The following is a 23,367-nucleotide window of genomic DNA, read 5'->3' on the forward strand; positions in this document are numbered from 1 at the left end:
ATTCACCTTAACAATCCACGGGCGGGCTAAATAGTTACTTGCGAGTTTATGACGCGCCCAGTGTTCGTTCATGCTTGATGGTTTCTGCTTTTTTCACTATTTATAATATGTGCGAAATTATGCGATTTTAGGATGCCATTTAAAAAATGTTTGTTTCATCATACTTATCTGCAACAAATTGTTGTCAGATCAGTCTGCCTGTAAAATACTTTAGGCCACCCACTGAAATCCCCTGGTCAACATGCGAAGACCCACCAGTCAAACATACAGCAGCCCTGTTAGACCTGAAAGGTGACCTCTCCTGGAGTCCTTCTGTATTACACGACTGGTTTGTTCAGTTCATTTCATTGTGTTAATAGACATATGTTCTACTCGTAAGAATGTCAATTTGCTCACCACTCTATTTAACGTTAATATTTGCAAGCCGAGCCGGCTATTAGCCTTTGTATACTTTACAGTTTACACAGATCAGATAAACCGAACAGGAAGCTTACAGAGTGAACAGGTAACAGCACTGTTTACAACAGTCATAAAATTCTGGAGTAACCTGTGCTCCAAGCAATGGGCAATTCCCTCTACAATGCTGCTGAAATTATTGAACACTAATGGCTGCTTGTTAAAATGACAGCTGTTTTTGTATGCTGTTGTAAGTTCTACAAGATCATGTTTCAGTGCCCATGAAACATGGAGCTGTGTAGGTGTATATGCTTACCTCTATGATGAGACAACATCATTTTATGGAGCTATACAAGCCTAAACATCTACAATGATGATTCTGCTTCATTACACATTAAAACATTCAGCTTAAGTTGAATTGGACAGTCATCCCATTATATAGAGATCTGAAAAATGAATGACATTAAAAAACAAAGAACAGAAATTGTGCTATGATGGGCACTAATGAAATAACACAAGTCATAGTTCAAGATTTCACAGCCTAGTTTTTTCAAGTGATTTCAAAGTTTTAATAGATTCATCCATTTTTTTCGGATCAATTTGCAAACACGACCTCTGAAATGGAGAATTTACATGTTACATTTGTTACAACAAAAAAAAAAACAATCTTGTGAGAACAGCCCAAAACAGAAAAAAGGCCATTTTGTAATCGGCTATTTTTCTGAGAAGTTCCAGCTGGAAAGGAACAGTTCTATTTTTGCTGGAAGGGTCAGCAGGCATGCTATGTGTGCAGGTGTCAGTGTGGGAGGGTAGTGAGTCAGAACTGACTGTAGCTTGATGTGATGCACGAGGCTGTAGGAGGGGGCTCATGTGTCTTACCACCCAGTTGGGGGGGGGGGGGGGGCTTGGGACACAGCAATGGACTTGTGACATCATTTCCTGCCACAAGATTATTCTTTAGTAAGCAATACCAAATGGGCAGAGGACAGAAAAGATAACAGGAAATACTTGATACCAGATATATCAAATTGTTCAGAATGTGAAATATAAGCTTTTTTTTAACCCAAAGTACAGTAGTTTTCAAGGGTGAAATGGAAAAACGTGGAAATAAGATCAAATGAAACACAATGTGCCATCTAAACAGACAGGCACATACATCTTTATTCATCTTTTCACAAAGTATTACATTAGCATGCAAAAATATAAATCTCTAAGCATAAACAATCCAAGCTTTAAAAAATATAATTAAGTACTGATTTAGCCATAATTTAATTGCATTTATACTTTATAAGTGAATTCCTTTAGGATAAATTTTATTTCAGGCATATCTGTGATAAATAAAAATGTTTCGAAGTACTGATGCACAGCATTGATGCAGGTTTAATACAAAATCTCAAATCAAAAATTCGTAAAAATGAAATGCATCAATTGTACAAGCCGGTTAATCTCAGAAAAATGATTTTTACAGATAAAGTACAGATAACACGCTGACATTTTTCCAACCAGAAACCGAGAACTTTTCATTCAAATCATCTGTGAAACAGCCCAAACCCAGATGCTTGAAAGTTTGAAACAGAGCTGGATAATATAGGTCCCTGGGGCTAGACTTGGGGCTTAACTTCTTACCGTTACATTAACCACATATTCAGATCTGGTGTTCCAGAGGAGTTAGCTCCCTGTCCAAATAGTGACTTCAGTTACATAACCAAATCCTGTAGGCTCCAGAGCCTTGAAGGGCCTTCCAGACAGGTAGCACAGGTACAGCACATTCATTCCCAGGGATTCAGTTTGGAGGATGCTTCAGTAAAGAGATGGGGCTAAAAATATGACTGGTAAAAAAAACGTGGGCTGATGAAGAGGAAATGGAATTGCTCCAAAGCTCAAGAAGTGCTTTGTCAGCTCATTCTTCTTCAGCCTTGTCATGCGCTGTACGAGATCACACAAACGTTCAAACAATGGGTCTCTGTCACGGAACTGTCACGAGCACAAGGCTACGAGCAGATCTCATCTGAGGTCTCCAGCTTGCTTCTGCAGCACAAGGTGCGACACGTCAGCAGATTCAATGAATTTTCCGCTACTAATTCTTTTTGACAGATGAATAAAAATATAGTTTGATCCAAATACAGGAAACTGTTTTTCCAGATTGTTTTTCTTCAGAGTAAGCGGCACATGCAGCCTCTGCAATTCACTGCAATTCACTGCTGAAAATATCCGTTTCAGCTTCTGAAGCAGGGCGATATGCTAAATCAATGAATAATGTTAATTCCAGAGGATTATATTTGAGTTAAATTAACCACCATGGGCCCTGAAAGTCTATGCATCTGAGACTGAGACCTACATAAGTAAGCCCAGGATAAAAGTGGCCCTGCAGCTTCCTGTAACAGGTGGAGAGGTTCACGTACACAGGACACAGCATCATACACACCAAACGTACAGATCACATCAACTCTGAGCCTTCAGACATGTTCGGCACAAGCATACATGTACACGCACACACAAACACACACAAACACACACGCGCACACACACATACATACACAATACTGCTCAGCATGCATGGATGCACTCAGGTTACTGTGCTCTAATCAGCAAACCTGCACTGTTTCTTCACACTGGTTATATTCAACAGTTTGTGTGTGTGTGTGTATGAGTGTGTATGTGTGTGTGTGTATATGTGCAGGTGTGTATGTAAAATAGAATCTTCTGATTTAGACCTGCTCTACATCAAAAGGGCAGTAACAGCACAGATAGTGGGTTCACAACCCTCCATATCTCACCAAGTCACTGCTGGTGTAATGGGAGCGCAGACTGGCTTCTCTGGGAGGACCCAGCAGTCTGCGGTCTGGGTACCAAAACGCTTTACAATCTACTAAACAATTATTTGTCTTCAGGCATCGATACAAATTAATGCTGGAGTACATGAGTGCACACATCCATCAAACATAACATCATTGGGTTTGCTCAGCACTCAGATCTACTTACAGGAGCAGAGGGCCGGATCTGGTTCCCAGGACAAAATGGGGCAGTGCTTAAGGACATCATTAGCGATGAGGCAGCTGTTTGGAAGAGCCTTGGATGCGGGGGGCGTTTTGTTGATGACAGAATGATTAAAAGAGCAAACAGCAATCTTCAGAGTGCCAATTAACTGTTCCTCGGGGCCTGGTGGACGAGGCCCATGACATCTCCCAGACTGTCTCTCTCTGCCCTCTCTCCAGAACCCACAGTCAAATCTAACCTAGACTGGAACAGACTCTCCCATAAAGCCAGTCCATCCAATTAATCTCAGAATCACACAGCTTTCATATAACCATGAGCACTAAAGAGCCTTTCCCCCCACAATTTACATACGTTACAATAATGTGTGACAAACACACCAAAGCTCCAACTCAAATCAGATGCACTGAAACGTCCAGTCAGAAAGCCCTCCTGGGAAGATTAGGGTTAATGTTCATTTCAGTGCTATTGTGGAATTTATGAATGCACAGCTCTAAAACATTACTTCAATGAGCACGGATATGTTGTGGTGTTCATGGGTCTTATGTGTACGCACACACTTATCAAGCACTGCATAAGACCACAAAAGGCATATTCATAGCAATTACTTCAGATTAGTAAAACTAAATTAATTGATAAGCATTTTTTAAAACATTCATAATTTTTTAAATAACAGACAAAAACTGTCTGAAGACATACTGTAACATTTGTATAGGATTAAAACTGTCAATAAGTACTCCTAATAATATTAATGAATGTTGGTTAAGCAGTTTTAAATGGTGCTTCATAAGGTATTTCACTTATCCCCAAAATCAAAGAGCTATTGGATCCACAGCTCCACTCAGAGCAGGGACAAATGAGGGCCAGCCACACTCTGTCCAAGATACAAGAAAATTTTTTTTTTTACCACTGCATTATCTGGTGCAAAACAGTATCTCTATAGGGCGTGGCAGACCTTGACCATACATACTGCCAAATGATCAGTTGTGGGCGGATTGTAGTTAGCGTTGTTGTGGCATGGTTGGCCTTGTGTTACTATGAGACTCCGCCTTCCATGACCACAGGAACGGCTGCTCCCACTGCGTTCTCTCACGATTTGCATTTCAAATCATCCGATTTACAATTTAGTCACTTAGCAGCTGCTTTCAGTCAAAGCACATTACACCCTGAAGCAAACAAGCCACAGGAGCCCTGAGAGATATGCAAAGTCACTGCCCTATGTGAAGCCTACGAGATAAAGAGAGAGATGGATTTATTTTTAATTGTTTAACAGACACACTGAGGCGCAGTCTGAAGAGCTTTCAGATATTTGTGGGAGACAGCCAGCGAAACCGGCCCCCTGATTGATTTGGGAATGCCCTTCTGACATCACCCGGACATTGGCAGCGCTGGGCATTCCCACTCCGGTCTTAATGCAGGCTGGTGGATTTAATCCCAATCCCGTCACACTAAAAGGCAGGCGGGAGTCACGCAGGCCGGCCTAAGATGGCGGAAATGACTGCGCATGCCTCCGCCCGGAGGAGAAACGCAGGCGTTTAAATATCACAGCCATCTGCTCCCCACATATTCACAGGTCCTATCTGGGTCAACGGGGAAGAACACAAGTTAGCGCAACGCTAACTCATTATATACGGGGGGGGGGGGGGGGGGCTGGAGAGAGGGGAACCGCCTCAGCCAAATAGTGAAAATGGCTTTAATGATTATCTCTGGATTAGCACTGCAGGAGCTGTGTGCTGTATTTCAGGGACTTGGGAGGCTTCATTGGGGAGATACAGCAGCAGCTGCTAAAAAGACTCGCCGGGATTTGGCGGCTTAAAAAGGAATGTTCGGGCTTCTTTACGGTTTTCATAAAAGACGGCCGTATTGCATTTTCACAGTCGATTGACTTGACCTGAAAAAAATGCTCTCTGCAGCTTTCCAGCAGTATGAGGCTGTCTTTGTGACTGAGAAAATATTGATTTGAACTGAAACCCGTGCGCACCAACAGTCACACATATTAACACGGACACTATTGTTTATACAAGGACACACACCCATAGGAGCACATGTCTTGTACAAAGAGGTCACACATACACAGGGACATACTGACACAGATAAATACACACGCATGTGCCCACACGCAAACATGCACACACTCACATCCACACACATACACACACACATGCGCGCGCACACACACACACTCCCACACAGAACACACACACACGCACACAGACACACACACACACACACACACACACACACACACAGACACACTTACACACACACACACACACACACACACTCACACACACACACTCACACACGCACACAGACACACACACACACACACACTCACACACACGCGCGCAGACGCACGCACACAGACACACACACACACACACACACACACACACACGTGCACACACACGCACACACATGCACACACGCGCACACACACACACACGCACACACACGCACACACACGCACGCGCACACACACGCACACACACTCCCACACACTTACACACACACACACACGCACACTCACACTCCCCCTCAGCTCCGTCGCAGGCTGACGCGTGGAGCTCTCCGTGCAGGCTCGTGACTCGAGTGGGCGCAGGGTCTGATGAATGAATCAGCGCTGCGGAGCGCTCTCAGTGATAACGTGCCGCGCGGAGCAGAGCTCCTCCCGCTGCAGTCACATGACTGCAGAGAACCCAGGAGGGAGGGGGGGTGTGTGTGTGCTCTGATGCACACTACACGGTCTCCTTTTATCTCCTATCAGGCAGAATAGATCCAGGACCAATTTACCACTATTCTCCCCGTTATTGGTGCTTATATAAGTGCGAGATTCTCACGGGTAGCCGTGGCTGAAAGCGGAGGATTTGGCAGGAAAGAGCAACCAGCAGCGGAGAGATGGGACAGGAACGCTCCAATCAAGCGCTGCCAAAAACTGACACAACAAACGCGTTTCAATGCAGGCGAGCCATTTTGGGCTTTCATATGATGATGTCATAAAGAACGCACAACGACTGCAGCTCATTGGCCAGGGCTCTGGAGCATAAGAAACTGAGCGGGAGAGAGAGGGAAAAAGAAAAGAGCCTGACTGCCCCTGAGCCTGTGACGCAGGTTCCATTTAAAAAGACCTTGGCACAAGGTGAGGGTGATGATGAATACTCAAACTCTTTTCATAGCGGGACCGCTCTCTGACTGCAACACGGACACCTCCGTCTTACATGACGCACGAGAATGTGGGGCAGCAAAATTTAAATCTGCAATGAGCCCACAGCACTGAGATGCAGTACAGTGATGCTATAAAGGGAAATCACATTGAGATTACATGTGTAATTGGACCAGCTCCAGTGAATAGGGCATAGGGACTACTCCAGTGAAAGCGGTATAAGGTCAGTCACAGCTCTAGCCCCTGCTCCAGTGAATGTGGTATAGGGTCAGTCACAGCTCTAGCCCCTGCTCCAGTGAACGGGGAATAGGGTCTACTCCAGTGAATGGGGTATAGGGTCAGTCACAGCTCTAGCTCCTGCTCCAGTGAAAGCGGTATTGGGTCAGTCACAGCTCTAGCCCCTGCTCCAGTGAATGGGGTATAAGGTCAGTCACAGCTCTAGCCCCTGCTCCAGTGAATGTGGTATAGGTTCAGTCACAGCTCCAGCCCCTGCTCCAGTGAACGGGGAATAGGGTCTACTCCAGTGAACGGGGCATAGGGTCTACTCCAGTGAACGGGGCATAGGGTCAGACATAGCTCTAGCCCCTGCTTCAGTGAACGGGGCATAGGGTTTCTCACAGCTCTCTAGCTCCTGCTCCAGTGAACGGGGCATAGGGTCAGTCACAGCTCCAGCCCCTGCTCCAGTGAGCGGGGAATAGGGTCTACTCCAGTGAATGGGGTATAGGGTCAGACATAGCTCTAGCCCCTGCTCCAGTGAATGGGGTATAGGGTCAGACATAGCTCTAGCCCCTGCTCCAGTGAATGGGGTATAGGGTCAGACACAGCTCTAGCCCCTGCTCCAGTGAACGGGGCATAGGGTTTCTCACAGCTCTCTAGCTCCTGCTCCAGTGAATGGCGCACAGGGCTGCTCACAGTTCTACGCACTTGCCTTGCTCTGTTGGCCTCACGCCCGCGTGCACCCCAGTCCCCGTTTCTCAGTTCGGCTGGGCTGAAGCGTCAGTGGGCCTCGGGCACTAGAGACGCCCGCTGTGCACTTGCCGGCCTGCCGGAGGCGCTGTTCCTCAGCTGCTTCTTCAGCACCTCGATTTCATACTCCCTCTTCTTCAGCTTCTCCTGCAGGTTGGCCTTCCTGGATGCAGCCTGTGGGAAGAGACAGAGACCCTGAGGGCGAGGCAGGAGCTGGTCTGGGGAGGGGGTGGGCGTAATACCCAATCACAGTGAGTATGTGGTGTGGGGTGCATGGTGTGAAAGTGCTTGTGCTTGTGAAAGGTTTATAGTTCACATCCTGAAAGATGCAGGGTTTGATTTCCCTGATCAGCCATAGCTCTTAACTTGAAACCGATGCAATTAACATCCAACTGTGCAAACGAATAAATAAATACACAAGTAAATAAATAAATAAATAAATAAATACGTAAATAATTGCCTGAAGCACAATAATGTGTCACGCAGCGCTACATTTTAAAACACAACCACAGGGTGCGAGGGCGGTTAGCGCGCTAATCGCTCGGTACTGCAGCATTCCATCAAGAGGAGGCACCGGCCCCCCAAACGCTGGCAGACACCAGGCGGGGGAGCTTCCCTCAGCAGAGGGATTCCAGTCATGCCCGTCTCTGACCCGGGACCCCTCTCTGCAACTGGCAGGGCACAGGGGGAACCCTCGAGGCTGCGTGTGAATTATTCATACAGAAGCAGAGCTCGGCTCAGCCAGCGCGCACCAGTGCTAACAGAGGGGAAGGAAATCAGGATAATGCGGAGAAAGTCACATGGGGAGTCTGCACTGCTCACAGCTGGACAGAACTGAGAGAAGAAGGGGAGACAGGAAGCAGGTCCATGCACAGAGAAGAGTGGGTTCAGCTGGGGGAAATGTGATGCAGTGCATTATGAATAACACCCACCGCCAAAGTTCGGACTTTGAAAAGTTACACAGAAAAAGTTTGGGAGGGAGTTAAGAATAGTGGGACGATCTCATCACTCAGCACCTCCAGATTGATTAGTCAGCCCTGTCCATCTGCAGCGCAGTGAAACAGCCATAACAAAATGCTGACAGAGGACTGATCTCTGGAGAGTGGCCCTGTAGGAGGTGGAGTGAGGAAAGAGAAGCTAATTATCAGCAGAGAAAAGCATCCCAGCTGGAGGGAGGAAGAGGAGGGCAGGCCAGGGGTGCGGGGGCCAGGCTGGGGGTACGGAGGCCCAGGCCTGGGGTGTGGAGGGCCACGCTGGGGGGCCAGGCTGGGGGGGGGGCGGCAGGCAGGCTGGGGGTGTGGAGGAATCGGGCTCTCAAGCTCACCTTGTCCCTGACGTCCTCCTGCACACAGCTGTGGGAGGGGGTCCTCGTGATCCTCTTCTCCAGCCTCTCCACGCTCAGGCCCTGTGGGGGAGAAGAGAGAGGCATCATCAGCACAGCGACTCACAACACAGGAACCATCAGCAGACAGAGAGCCACAGCACACCGCAGTTACTGTCAGCCCAAACCCAAAACCCTGCACTGTTCACAGGGTCATGAAACAGAGAAGCTCTAAGTGGTTTGGAACTGGCACTGAGGTGGTAAAGGGATATACAATGAAATACACACACGCTGGACAGAACCTGATGTGATTGGTTTGGAGTTCTGGCGAAACACACAAGCTAGGCAGGGTCTGATTGGTTTGGGATTCTGGTGAAACACACAGACTGGACTGGGTCTGATTGGTTTGGGGTTCTGGTGAAACACACAGACTGGACTGGGTCTGATTGGTTTGGGATTCTGGTGAAACACACAGACTGGACTGGGTCTGATTGGTTTGGGGTTCTGGTGAAACACACAGACTGGACAGGGTCTGATTGGTTTGGGGTTCACTGACAGGACAGTAATCTCTGGGCTGGGGGGCGCTCTCCTCCCCTGGCAAGCGCAGCAGAGAGATCAGAGCTGTCTCTCTCTGGAATCCAGCTGGGACCGCAGCTCCTCCCTCTGAATATTTCATGCACTGGCAGAGGATGGAACAGAAACTCCCTCACAAAGCACATTTTGATTGTGTTTTGCCCTTTAATTTCAGTAAAAACAACCCATTTGGCTCAACACAATTCTGGCCAGAATGGCCTTGCTGATATACTGTTTTCTCTAACCTATCAAATCAACAAGGCACTGCTGTCTGATATTGCATGCACTGAGCACACATACACGTGCGCACAAACACACACACACACACACACACAGCTGGGAAGACACATTGCGCACAAGAGTATGTGTCTTTAATATTACAGTGTATTTTCCCCGTAGGTCATTTCTGGTTGATTCTCATTAAGATAAGATTAAACATGCCTCTTAAATGCATTTTTAAATATTGACTGGGCTGATGTCCCTTTGGAGGACTGTTAATCGTGTTGTGCGCTAGCATAAATCTCCCACTTTTATTAATGACTAACATTGGGAGCCAATTGTGCCGCGTACAGGAAGGTTAGGCCCCTCTCCAAGAACAGACAATAAAAGGGAGGGCGGGAGGAAGCGCACCAAACTCGTACACTGAACATCACACGAGCTGCTGAGCCACTTGGGACCATGTGACCAAGCACACACAATCAGAAACAATCTCCCGGAATTGACCCAGAAGCCCTCGAGCTGAACCTTATTTGTGCTGAAACAAGAACATCAGGCACTGCTCTCACAATAGAAATGACCGCGTGACCAAGCTGGAGAAAACATATTTCTGTTTTTTCCTCATTCACTTTTTGGCTTCATGCACAAATCAATTGGTTCCGTTTGTTGGCAGCATAGTAAAATGGTTTGGGAAGTGGGCTTGTGACTCTGTGGTTGCAGGTTTGATTCCCTGGTGGAACACTGCTGTAGTATCCTTGAGTGAGGTACTTAATCCAAATTGCTACAGTAAATATCCAGCAATATAAACTAATTGCATGTTTAAAAAATGCAAGCTGTGTAGGTTGCTCTGGATAACAGAATCTGCTACATCCTCCAAAAGTATTATAATCTAATTTAATGTAATTACCTACTGAAAACAAAGGGAGAATTTGTTTCACAGTAATGTTAAAAACCCTGGCATTACATGGTCAAATAAGGCCAGGCCACCCTCATCAACACAATACCATGAGCATGAGTGAGGCAGTGGTTAGCGCTCTGAGATTAGCGCTCTGAGTTAGCTTCGCTGCTCACTTAAACCCTGAAAAACAAACCATGTAGGCAGCCAATCAGCACTTCCTCATGTTTTGATTATGACAGTGGATCAGGGCTCATTACCGCCCACTAAACAGCCAACATTTCTAAGCAACGACATTCCTGAATGGCTAGACTTTCATCTCCACCTACACCCTCCTCCGCTTGATTGCAGCAGTTCACTTCATGAGCCCAATGAATCATTAATTAAAGAGACAAGGTTTCTAGCTAATAAACTACCCATTATAGCAAAAACTGCCCTACACTGGTCTCAATGAACACGCCCTGAAGCGTTTGTAAAGTAACTGAGACACGTCCATTTTCTCCATGTAATGTGCGTGAAAATAGACAGAATTACTTCACAAATTTATTTCGAATTCAGAACCGTGACTTATTCTAAACAGCAGCTACTAAAAGGATCTATTTCTCGGGAGAAAAAGTAATTTAAGCTTCTCTGAGAAATCCAGTCAGCGGTAGTGTCTGGAGGCAGCGCGAGGCTTAATTAAAGACCAGGGGATTGTGGGAGGGCCCTCCTCAATAAAGCACTTTGGTCAGATTAGATAACGATGCCCTTGCAGCACAGGAAGGAGCAAATGGGGACTGTGGACAAACACAGTAATAAAACACCCCAGCCCCACCCCTCTGCTTATCACTCAGTTCAGACACGCCCATAAATGGTTAGTTTACAAATATGCTTGGTGGACAGCTGTTCAGTGGCATCTGCACACCGTGGCTTGATTAACAGAAGGCAATTAGGCACCATTCTCACCAAGGGTGTACCTTTAGTTTGAATTTGGGGGGGGGGGGGTTGAAATGCATAGGCCCCCAGAACTGCAACCCTCTAGGGGGGGCCTGAGGGCATGCCCCCCTTAAGAATGAAAAAAAAAGATCAAATATGAAATTATACTTTCTGGTGAATTCTAAGGGGAAAATACTACTGATCAGTGAGGCTGGGTGTGTGTCAGGGAACACCGGTCACCTTGCGCTCCTTGAGGGCGCGGTTCAGGCCAATCTCCTGCTCCAGTCGGGCCTGTGCGCGCTGGAGGGCCTCGCGAAGCAGGGAGCTTTCCTGGCACTCTGTCTGCAGCTCTGCCCTCAGGCTGTCCAGCCTGGCCTGCAGCTGCTGGCCGGTCGCCTGGCTGTCCCTGCGAGGATGAGAGAGCCTGGAGTCAGACCTGAGCAGCCCACACCAGACTAATCCCATCCAATACACACCACTGCAACGCCATCATAGGAGGCCCCTTTTGTTCAACTGGTGGCAATCATTCTACAAGCATCCATTAGGTTATCCTAGAAAAATATAACGCATAACAAGGTGAGATGAAGATGCTAGGGTGCAGAGTTACAGGGACATGCCTGGTGGAGTGTGTGCAGTAACACAGTGAGGCAGGGTGCAGAGTTACAGGGACATGCCTGGTAGGGTGTGTGCAGTAACACAGTGAGGCAGGGTGCAGAGTTACAGGGACATGCCTGGTAGGGTGTGTGCAGTAACACAGTGAGTGAGGCAGGGTGCAGGTTACAGGTACATGCCTGGTAGGGTGTGTGCAGTGACACAGTGAGGCAGGGTATAAGGTTACAGGGATTTGCCCAGTGGAGCAGGGCGGGGCAGAACAGGGCAGGGCAGGGCAGGGCAGAGCGGGGCAGGGCAGGGTGTAGCCGTACCTCAGGGTGCCCATGTCCCTGTGGTACTCCTGCAGGAGCTCCTCCCTGCGCTGGGCCTGGCTGTGCAGCAGGCTCAGACGGGTACGCAGCAGCTCCAGGTCCCTCTGCCTGAGGGAGCCCAGCCTCTCCCGCTCGTCCCGAGGGAGGTGCTTCAGGGAGGCGGTGCCTGACAGCTGCCCATCACTCAGCTCCAGGGCTTCGCTCAGGACCCGGGCCAGCTCCAGGTACTGCGCACACAGGACAGGATGACAACGGGACCCCGCCCCTCACACAACACCCAGCAACCCTCCCACCCACACTCACAAACCCACAGTCTTAAACTCCTAAACTCACCAATGATCACTCAGCTCCAGGTACTGAGCACAGCGAGGCAATGCTACTCACGGCAGGTGATAAAACAGCACCACCCCCCCCACAACCAACCAAAACCAAATCTGCGGTTCCGAAAACGTGAGCCATGGGAGGCGCTGAATTTGTTTGAGATGCCCGCAACAGAAATAGCTTACAGTATGTTTTACATTTCATTCCATGGAAATGTAGAGGATAAGCAGCAGTAAAATGACTCCCTGCTCCAGTTACATGCTCTGTTACTGCACTACAGTAGTTACAGTGTACAGTTACGGTGCACAGTGGTATTATTAGTTTAGATTTCAATGAAGGGGGGGAGGGGGGGTCACTGTAACTGCATCTGGTTGTTAAGGGTGCTTTGAGCTCAGAAAGCCTGAGACACGGCGTCCTGAAACTGACCGTTCGCTCGCTGAGCTCCAGGGCCTCTGACACGTCCAGCCTGGCCGTGCGCTCCAGCATTTCCTCAGACAGACTTCCAGGAAGAGAGTTCAGCGTCTGCAACAGGAACCACATCACTGAAGCGCCGCTACCCAAACCTTCTCAAGCTTAAACAGTCTCATGGGGAGACGGTGGTGAGGCGGCTGTGAGCGAGCGGTACCATAGAGTCAGCGGCTCCTCTGTACAACGCGGCCTTCTGAGCCCTGAGCTCGCTCAGCTCCCTTCTCATCAGCGCCACCTGCTGGATGCACAGCTCTGGAGAGGACACTGTGGGAGAGGGTCAAAAAGATGGAAAACCATAAACTCACTTTTACATTCGTTTATTTTACTTTTTACTTTTACAGATACGACATCTGAGACCTTATCTACAGCAAACACACATGCACTCAGAGTGGTGAGGACTGGAAGGGACTGTGTGCTTCAGGGGGAGGATTAGATGGCCCATTTGCAGGTGGGAGGGGAATGTAATTCTTCAGAGAGTGCAGATGGTGATCCGCTCTACCAAGAAATGATGCAACTCTCGTGACTCACCATCTTGGACGAACACTGATTTGCACGTGTCCACACCCTGTCGCCTGCCAAAGCAGACCCGGACTCGGGGAGTTGCCTGTGTGCACAGTATCTGCTGCAGGTCAGGCTCACTCACTCATGGGGCAGACCCAGACTCGGGGAGTTGCCTGTGTGCACAGTATCTGCTGCAGGTCAGGCTCACTCACTCATGGGGCAGACCCAGACTCGGGGAGCTGCCTGTGGGCACAGTATCTGCTGCAGGTCAGGCTCACTCACTCATGGGGCAGACCCAGACTCGGGGAGTTGCCTGTGTGCACAGTATCTGCTGCAGGTCAGGCTCACTCACTCATGGGGCAGACCCAGACTCGGGGAGTTGCCTGTGCGCACAGTATCTGTGGCTACTCCGGCTCACTCACTCATGGGGCAGACCCAGACTCGGGGAGTTGCCTGTGTGCACAGTATCTGCTGCAGGTCAGGCTCACTCACTCATGGGGCAGACCCAGACTCGGGGAGTTGCCTGTGTGCACAGTATCTGTGGCTACTCTGGCTCACTCACTCATGGGGCAGACCCTAACTCGGGGAGTTGCCTGTGTGCACAGTATCTGCTGCAGGTCAGGCTCACTCACTCATGGGGCAGACCCTAACTCGGGGAGCTGCCTGTGCGCACAGTATTTGTGGCTACTCTGGCTCACTCACTCATGGGGCAGACCCTAACTCGGGGAGTTGCCTGTGTGCACAGTATCTGTGGCTACTCTGGCTCACTCACTCATGGGGCAGACCCAGACTCGGGGAGTTGCCTGTGTGCACAGTATCTGTGGCTACTCTGGCTCACTCACTCATGGGGCAGACCCAGACTCGGGGAGTTGCCTGTGTGCACAGTATCTGCTGCAGGTCAGGCTCACTCACTCATGGGGCAGACCCAGACTCGGGGAGTTGCCTGTGTGCACAGTATCTGCTGCAGGTCAGGCTCACTCACTCATGGGGCAGACCCAGACTCGGGGAGTTGCCTGTGTGCACAGTATCTGTGGCTACTCCGGCTCACTCACTCATGGGCACGGCCTGCTCCAGGGCTTTGGCCCGGGACCTCAGCTCCGCCAGCGCCTCCTGCTGCCGCTGGATCACCTCCTCGTGCCGGTGACCTCTGCACTTTGACCCCTGCTCCGCCAGCTCGGCGGCGGCAGCCATGGCGGCCACATCCTGGGGGAACAGGGAGGGCGCACACAATAACCCAGATGAAATAACGGAATAAAAAGATGAAATCGTGACTCAAGCCAGGGACATTTTGGGCACGTAAATCAGGGCGGAAACGCTGGCGAGGGTGCAGATTTGCGACTGAGAGGGGGCCCCTGACATCACTCAGAATCTCCCCAAGTTCCACAGCGCTGACTACAGATGTCGGCGCTGTGGCCCTGCCAATGACATCATTATTTAAAGGATTTTTCCTGGAAAGGGGTCAGATATTTTGGCAGATAGGATGTAAATCCTCAGTTCCTCCCCAGCCCGGCACATTATCTTTGCTCTATTTGGGACGGAGGCCACAAAGGGTGCCTTTCAGCCTGAGGATTAACACAAACCTCCATCTCATCTCTTCAATAATTACACCAAAATAAATTCCTCACAGTCTACTGCTAAACAGCAGCTTTCAGTGCAGACCGCACTTGGACAGTGACACAATTTTTTGTTGTTTTGGCTCTGTACTCCAGCACACTGGATTAGAAATAAACAATGCACATGAGGTTAAAGCTTTAAATTGAGGATATTTACATCCATCCCGGGTGACCCCTGTAGGAATTACAGCCCTTTTATACATAGTCCCCCATTATAAAATGATGCAGTTTTCACTAGGCTTTGCAGTTACACATCTGAAGAAAGGGTACAAGCTTTGACCTGCTGTTGTAATGCCACCCGGTACTAAAAAAACAGACAAATGAGAAGGCAAATTGAAAGATTAAAAGAGGAGGTTCAGGATAAAACAGCATACACGCAGAACTCCAGCAATGGAGTTTAACACCCAGAGTATACTGTGCTCCATTTCCAAGAGGAGAACCAAATGTGTATGTAGGATTCTCACATATCCATACACAAATGTATATGTATACGCAGAGTGCACACACACACAGAGTACGTATAATAAGGCATCACCCACATTCAGCGACAGCCAGGAATCGATAAGGAATCGATAAACCACACCTCTGTGCTAAGGGTGCAGCAGGATGCTGCTACACGCATGCTGATAAGTATGTAAGTAAAAATAATCCACTCTTAAAATCACGTATCAGCGCCTCACAGCGTCAAAGCGCACTGCGGCTAAGGCTGAATCCGTCGGGGCCAGGCTGGCTGCGAGTTCACATCGGGGGAAGATCGTGACTGCGGAGCCCACTCTCTCTCGCTGATGATGTCACGCGGGAGTGAGTCACGCCCCTGTTTTTCCCCTCACGCTCCGCACGGCAGGGCAGCCCCGGAGGAACAGCTCACAGACGCTGCCGTGCGCCAAGCTGATCACAGCGGAGGGGGAGGAGGAGGAGGAGGAAGGGAGCGCGAGAGAATAAATCACGCTCACCGCGCTTTCTGTTTTTCAAGAAGTCAGGATATTATCCCTCCATGCACAAAAAGACACAAACGTTCAAACACGCAGTATAACGTAATTCAATTTGTAACGTCTCTCACGCTAACAGCTGGTTTCAGCTGGTTTCTCCCCTGTCTGACTGTGCACTGATTTATTAAAATTACCATGATTCTCTCACTGTTCCACACATTTGACCTCGAGGCAGTACCCAGAAAGCAAAAAGGCACCGTTACTGAACTGCGTGTGGTGTGAGAGCAGGAACATTTCAATGGTATGCAGCTCAGGTGAAACACCAGCCTACTGCCAAGAATAGACAGCATTTAGGCTGCAGCAAAACCATCATCATGATTCAATCACACAGGATTGAAAATGTGCTTATTCAGTTCCTCATACATGCAGCACAAGATACACATTTGTTCAATTTGTTTGCACGCCACACAAAATATCAGTGCTGCCAACAGCTTTAACAGCATGAGAAGACTACACTTTTTACAAACATGACATATAAATATTGAGATAGCCCACTGGAATTTAACGGAATTATATCCGGTGAATTATATGTGGAGGAGATGGGAAGTGATCATACATCCATGCCGAATCACTGTGCAAATCACTTTATTCTACGATTCATTCTGTTTGGCACACAGCTGACAAGTTCTGGAACCCATACAAGATCCAGGTAAAGCCCCTTTGGATAAAGCAAAAATTTCACGGATTCAAACCCGTAGTCCTCTGGTTAGAGGGAGGGAACCGTGGTTGCCTGTGCGTCATCTCACCCCCCCACACTCCTCCCACCTTAGTGAGTGCTGGGGTCGGGACCAAGGCAGTGCTGCTGTCCATCTTCTCTTTCAGCTCCTTCTCAGTCTGGACCCGCCTCTCCAGCTCCTCCTGACACTGCCTGCCCAATACAACACACAAATGTACACACACACACATGCACACAAACACGCACGCACATACACACATACACACATATGCACACACACACACACACACACACACACACACACACACACGCACACACACACACACACACACACACGCATGCACACACATATGCACACACAACCACACACACACACACACACACGCACGCACACACGGACATGTACAGGCACACACACACACAGATTTGTGCTTTCACAAAAATGAGGGGCAAATTAATTAATGATAAGATCTTATGCCATTATCAATACTAATGTTTATGCAGTTAATAACACTGTGCAGGCCCTTAACACAAATGTGTATGCAGTTAGAAACAGAATGCATGCAGTTAACACTAATGTGCATGCAGTTAGTAGCGCAATATTTGCAGTTAATGGCATGTACTGTATGCAGTAAATAACAATACGTATGCAGTAAATAGCATGTGTATGTAGTTAATACTCCAGAGCAGGTTAATGTACCCTTTTCTATGTCAATATGCAGGATGCATCTGGAGGCCAAGCCTTGTGCGGTGCTTTGGAAAATGTGCCAATGAAAGCTGTGTGAGTGTGAAGCCATATTAATCTCTACAATCTGTGTTCAATTTCAGCCTGTCAGTTTGATTCACTCCGCCTCCCACAACAGAGGAGCCCAGTAGCAGAAATGTGTGTGCACGTGTGCGAGTGTGCGTGCATGCGTGGCACGTGGCAGTGTAGTATATTGGGTGAGGAACTGGTCTTGTAACCTTAAAGGTTCCATTCCCTGGTATGACACCGTTGTACCCTTGGGTACCCTGTGCTTTTTGAAAAAGCACAGCTTTCATCCACATTTTAGATAAAACAGTAACTGCTTCCCTCGCATTTGCTGTCAGAACAGCTAAACTGTCACCTAAAGGCACCAGCTATATGACAGCAAATATGACACCAGCAATATGACTAATACTTATGTAACTCATTTTATGAGCATTAATACAAAGCACTTTCTTCTTACCTGAGCTCCTCCCTCACGCTCTGAAGCTCCTCCCCTTTCCTGTCTACAAGTTGTGACATCTGGGCCAGCTTCTCTGTGAGCGTGCTCAGTTTGACCCTCTGATCCACCACCAGGGCCCGGTGCTGCTCCAGCTCCACTTTGCGCTGCTCGCTCAGCTCCCCTGCACAGGAGGTGGTGGCGGTGTAGCATAACGATTAGGGAACTGGGCTCGTAACTAAAAGGTTGCGGTTTAGATTATGCTGTACCCTTGAATAAGCTACTTAACCTGAATGGCTATAGGAAACGTATCAAGCCGCACAAACGGATTGTATGTCGAAATGTAACCTGAGTAAGTAAGTACCCCTGGATAAGAGCTCCTGATAAATGCTGAGATGTGTTATGAACGATAGCTCACAGCATGTGCTTGTCTGCGCTCTCCCGAATCAATAGCTCAGGTTGTAGCTATGACGGAGCACTGATGGGTATTACAGACTGAGAGTCAAGGGGGAAAACATAAAACATGGGGTTTAACAGGCTTGCAATACCATATTTTGACATCATATTTCAGACAAATGGAAAAATCAGTTGGTTCACAGAATGCAAAATGTGCCTGCAGGTTTACCTGCACTGTGAAATGAGACAGGCATCGAGAATGACAGAACACATCCACGGAATAAAACCACATCAGCACTGTTAGAGAGAATTTAGGGTGTGTTTTTGAGTAAACTTGTCCTTTCAAATAACATTTTAAGGTAGATACAGCCGGTGACTTTGGGGGAGTTGCGAGCAAATGGATCTTTATTCCATTTATTCCTCTGCTATTGCAGACTTGTCATTCAGTTTCAATTACATTCTTCTCATCAGAGCCACAGTGGACAAATAAAGCACTCTGCAAATCAAAAAATAAGCTTGCAGAGATGGGACATATATCATCCAGATAAACCGATACAGAAGATTAAATACAACTACATTTTAAAAATGACTCTGTGGGATGACAGGAGAACCTCGCATTTTAACGCCATAGTAAAAACAGACAAGAGGGCCTCCCTGAATTAAACTTCTATCCGGACGTGGAATCCCACGCTCCAGAACGGCACCAGAGCTGGAACCCTGCACAGAAATGAAACAGTCTGCTGATCCGGGGTTATTACTGGACGACCGCACCTGTCACATCCGACATCCTGGCGTTGGCCGCCGCCAGGTCACGGCTCAGCGCGGCGATGACGTCTCCCTGGGCAACCGCCTCCTGACGAGCCTCGGCCAGCGCGGCCCTAGGGGGGGGGGGGGGGGGTGAAGGGGGGGAGGGCAGAGTTTACGGCAAGGTGAGAGCATGTCTGGATTCTGTCACACTCTGATCAGTCTGTTAAACCTCAGCTTGGCCAGCAGCAGGATTAATGAGAGAGAGAGGAGAGCCCCTGCACTGGAGTCCAGCTGCTAAATCTCAGGATAAAAAATATTACACTGATAGTAATAAATATAAAAACTCTCCCCTAATTCACACCCTAAATATTTTGAGCACATTTCATAATTCTAATCCAAATGTTAATAGTTAATATAATATTTCACTTATTTTTCTCAGCCTTCTTCAACCAGCCCCTTCCCTGTGAGAGACACTGTCCAAACACATTGCGCAATTGACTTTGTTTGTACAAGGTCTTCTCTAAGGCTACGCAACACAGCACCACGCGACCCAGCAGGTCCTCCCCACTGCATCTAGTTACTCTTCAGGCACACTCCTTATTTATGCTGTGAATGAGGATTTCACAGTTCTGGCAGCACGCAGGAAAGCTGAGTGGGCTAACTGCTATGGGCCCATCTGGGGTACAGACAGGACGGCCCAAAGCCTGCATCACTGCAGGCCTCTTCCCAAGCCAAACTCAGCTCTCTTGAATTATGAAACAATCTCTCTCTCTCTCTGTCTCTCCCCCCCTCTCTCTTGCTCTCTCTGTTTCCCCCCCTTCTCCCTCTCTCTCCATCTCTCTCTCTCTCACTCCCTCTCTCTCTCCCCTCTCCCTCTTTCTCTCTCTCTTGCTCTCTCTCTCCCCCTCCTCTCTCTGTCTATCTCACTCTCTATCTCTCGTTTTCTCATTGTTAAAAAGCTGAAATGTGCCACAGGCAGTGTGGGCTGCATTTGCGTCTGGGTTTTGTTCTAAAAATAAATCACTCCTCTTTCTGGAGAACAAAGATAAGGAAAGCGGCTTTCTGGCTCAGACAGAGTTGAGTGAGATCGGATCCTGGGGAATGAAAAAATAACTTCTCTCCACAATCACCTCACAAAATGTGTTTTTGCAACCTTCGTTAACAAGTCCAGGGATCTGCCGTTAATTACTGTCAAACTGTACACTGACACTGAAACAATGTGAGAAAGCATTTCTCAAAAAACAAAAACAAACAAGAGTTAAGATGTTCAAACAGGCACTAAATCTCAGCTCCCACACAGAGAGTGGTGGTGAAAGAAGAGGGGTTCAGAGGAAAACTGATTCATGTGTCAGAGGACACCCTCAGCTACACCCTCAGCTACACCCACGAGCGCTGGACATGGGTCAGAGAGGAGTTTCAGAGTGCAAATCCAGGCCTGTGTCAGATCTACTGTATGAGCTGTTATATATCATAACCAGGAGCTGAATTATTCATGTTTCTGTTTAATCCATTATTCATGGGGAAACGCCAGAGGAGGGTCTGGGTTTCACGAGGGGACCCAGTTGCCCAGACTGACTTCACCCTGTAGTGTCAGGGAAGGGATCCTGCTGTTTATGCTAATTACTTCATTAAGAAACGGGCAACCTGTGTTCCAGTGTCTTCCTGTTTGATACTGAAAACAATTTTCCCGGTGCTGTATAAAATAGATGCCTTCAAGGAGCACTGCCACGCGTCATTAATTTCTCTAAACTTGGAAAAATAGATCTGAGTGAAATATGACTGATGTACATGTATTTGGCAAAAGAGTGGAGCTGTGCTTAAAGACCATACAGCCTTCTATTTTATTTCCTTAAATATATTTAAAACCAAAATGCAATTCTTCAAATCTAAATAAAAATTATGGCATGTCAAGTAATGACATGAATCCAAGTCAACCATAAGCATATTATATATAATATTCCATCTTTCACCTCAGCTGATGTGTGAACATTTTGTACACAATGGCTGACGTACATTACCCAGGAGGGTACTAAATGATCCATAGTGTTAGCTAGTGAGTTTCCCTATTCAATGTATCACACTTTGATAACTTTAGACAAATGATGCTATGTAAACACAAGCCATTAGTGCTACCATTTCTTTGACAGCCCCTGGGCTGTTTACCAGAAGGTTTCAGGTTCAAATCCCAGCTACTGTGCCCTTGATAGAGGCCCCTAGGTACACCTAAATCACTATGTCTCTTAGTACTCACACCCACCTTGCTATATCAAAAAAGAAAATATTCTCACTAACTTACCTGGTTATTAGAAAGTGAAATAAGTAAAGGGTTTAGAAGTAAGTAACAATCTTTGGTCCAGGTGGACAGGACTCTGTACCTGAGCAGGGTGACCGTCTCCTCCAGGGCCACTGCCCCCGGAGCCTTGCCTGGTGTAGGTGGGGTTGGGGTGGGGTCAGGGCTGGAAACAGGGCTGGGGTCAGGATCTCTGTTCTCCAGCTTCTTCTCCAAGTCTACACGGCAATCAGAGCAATGCAGAGCTCAATTACACATCGCAGGGTACATGTCCTGCACAGACCCACAGCCACCCATTAAGAGCCCTGAAGACTGTTCGTTCACTAAATCACCACTCATTTCTCCCTCACAATTATCATTAGGGAAGTATATGTCACTGGAGCTTGAAATGCTGATTTGTATTAAAAATGTATTAACTGTATTTGATAATTAGCCTCCATGAAAGTGTTCAATGGGACATGGCAATCACACCTTTACTCAGAACTACTACCTCATGTGTATAAAATACCCATCATTAGAGTTCTTTAAATGTGTACACTGCTTTCCAGCGGACATTTAAATAAACAAAACACAGTGAATAAAAATAAGATAACTTAATTTTCATATAGAATTGATTTGGTTTTTACTTTTTTGTTTTACTGGTTGCTGTTTAATAAATATTAGTATTGAAATAAGTATTGAAAGCCATTTGGATGATTGCTACTATTTTTAAAATAATCAGCTGATTCCTGGTTTGATGTTACCGTGCCTACTGAACAGCACGCACTGAAGAATACTGGAGTCCTTGAAATTGGAAATGTGAGAGCCTGTCAGTATCAATGATCTGACTAGTCAGCTGTTAAAGGAAATTTTGGTATTTCCTGTTATTGCCCATGTTAAAAAGTTCCAACTTCACACAGCAGGCCTGCCCTCTAGGGTCAAATGGTGGAACTACAAGATACTCTAAAAGTCAGAAACCTCATGTGAGTGCAATGGCCTGGGACAGTATCCATGGCTGCCAATTAACAGGTTAAGGTGGCACCTGAGCATACCTGTTTACACTGTGAACAACAGGGCTGTGTAATAAAAAAAGAGTTGCCCCCCTACCCCCTGCCCCGCCCTCACCAGTCAGCTGCTCCCTCAGGCTGTCCCTCTCCTCCTCAGTGTTCCTCACACGCTGTATTGCTCTAGTCAGCCTCTGGTCCATGTCCACGATGGTGTGGGCGTGCTGGCGGACCTGCTCCCGGTACTCCGCCTCCCGCACCCGGTAACACTCCCTCTCTAGCTCCGCCCCCTTCTGCTTCGCCTCCTCCACCATCGAATGGAGCTCCGCCTCCTTCGCCCAGGCCTCCTCACGCAGGGAGGTCTGGGGGACCAGAGCAGAGCTGATCAAACCACAACGTGCTTCCTACTCAACTCTGAGCTATACATTTACACAAGGGTTTTTTCTCTTTGATTTGACTTTTCGTTTTGATTTAAAACATAAGTTTGACAGAACAAAAAGAGAGAGACAAAATGAAAAAAATTAAAACAGAACATTTGGTCAAATTTGTGAGGTAAAGATAAGAAGTATAAGCATGGACGTTAGATGTAACCAGAACCTCAAGACATCCAGGTACACACAGCCTGGTCGTGTTAAGTCATGGTGTAGGAGATTCCCCAATCCCTCCCTCCTCCCTCTTCTCCTCTCTCTTTTCTCTTCTCACCTCCATGCCACGGACTGACTCCAGCTCCTTCCTCATCTCCTCCAGCTGAAGTTTCAGACCCTCGTCTTCCTCACTCTGGGCATTCTGAGCCTGCAGTGTGAGGATCAGTTACCCACATGCCAAAATCTTCTTATC

The 23,367-nt window shown here is 47.7% G+C and overlaps 1 protein-coding gene across 2 annotated transcripts in view; it reads right to left on the minus strand.

Annotated features, from left to right (window-relative positions):
• Positions 1-1,424: 1,424 nt before the first annotated feature.
• fhad1 (forkhead-associated (FHA) phosphopeptide binding domain 1) overlaps positions 1,425-23,367 on the minus strand; it is a 31,110-nt gene continuing 9,167 nt past the window's right edge. For both annotated transcript variants that reach the window (XM_064297858.1, XM_064297859.1), the window contains 13 exons: positions 23,233-23,322; positions 22,652-22,892; positions 21,633-21,765; positions 19,282-19,388; positions 18,139-18,298; positions 17,020-17,122; positions 14,705-14,855; positions 13,309-13,415; positions 13,110-13,205; positions 12,363-12,589; positions 11,680-11,845; positions 8,844-8,924; positions 1,425-7,693 (listed from right to left, as the gene is read on the minus strand). In XM_064297858.1, the coding sequence (XP_064153928.1) occupies positions 7,550-7,693; positions 8,844-8,924; positions 11,680-11,845; positions 12,363-12,589; positions 13,110-13,205; positions 13,309-13,415; positions 14,705-14,855; positions 17,020-17,122; positions 18,139-18,298; positions 19,282-19,388; positions 21,633-21,765; positions 22,652-22,892; positions 23,233-23,322 (1,806 nt within the window). In that variant the 3' untranslated portion in view covers positions 1,425-7,549. The remainder of the gene's footprint in view (positions 7,694-8,843; positions 8,925-11,679; positions 11,846-12,362; positions 12,590-13,109; positions 13,206-13,308; positions 13,416-14,704; positions 14,856-17,019; positions 17,123-18,138; positions 18,299-19,281; positions 19,389-21,632; positions 21,766-22,651; positions 22,893-23,232; positions 23,323-23,367) is intronic.

Source organism: Anguilla rostrata, chromosome 11, assembly GCF_018555375.3.
Source record: "Anguilla rostrata isolate EN2019 chromosome 11, ASM1855537v3, whole genome shotgun sequence".
Classification (NCBI taxonomy): Eukaryota; Metazoa; Chordata; class Actinopteri; order Anguilliformes; family Anguillidae; genus Anguilla; species Anguilla rostrata.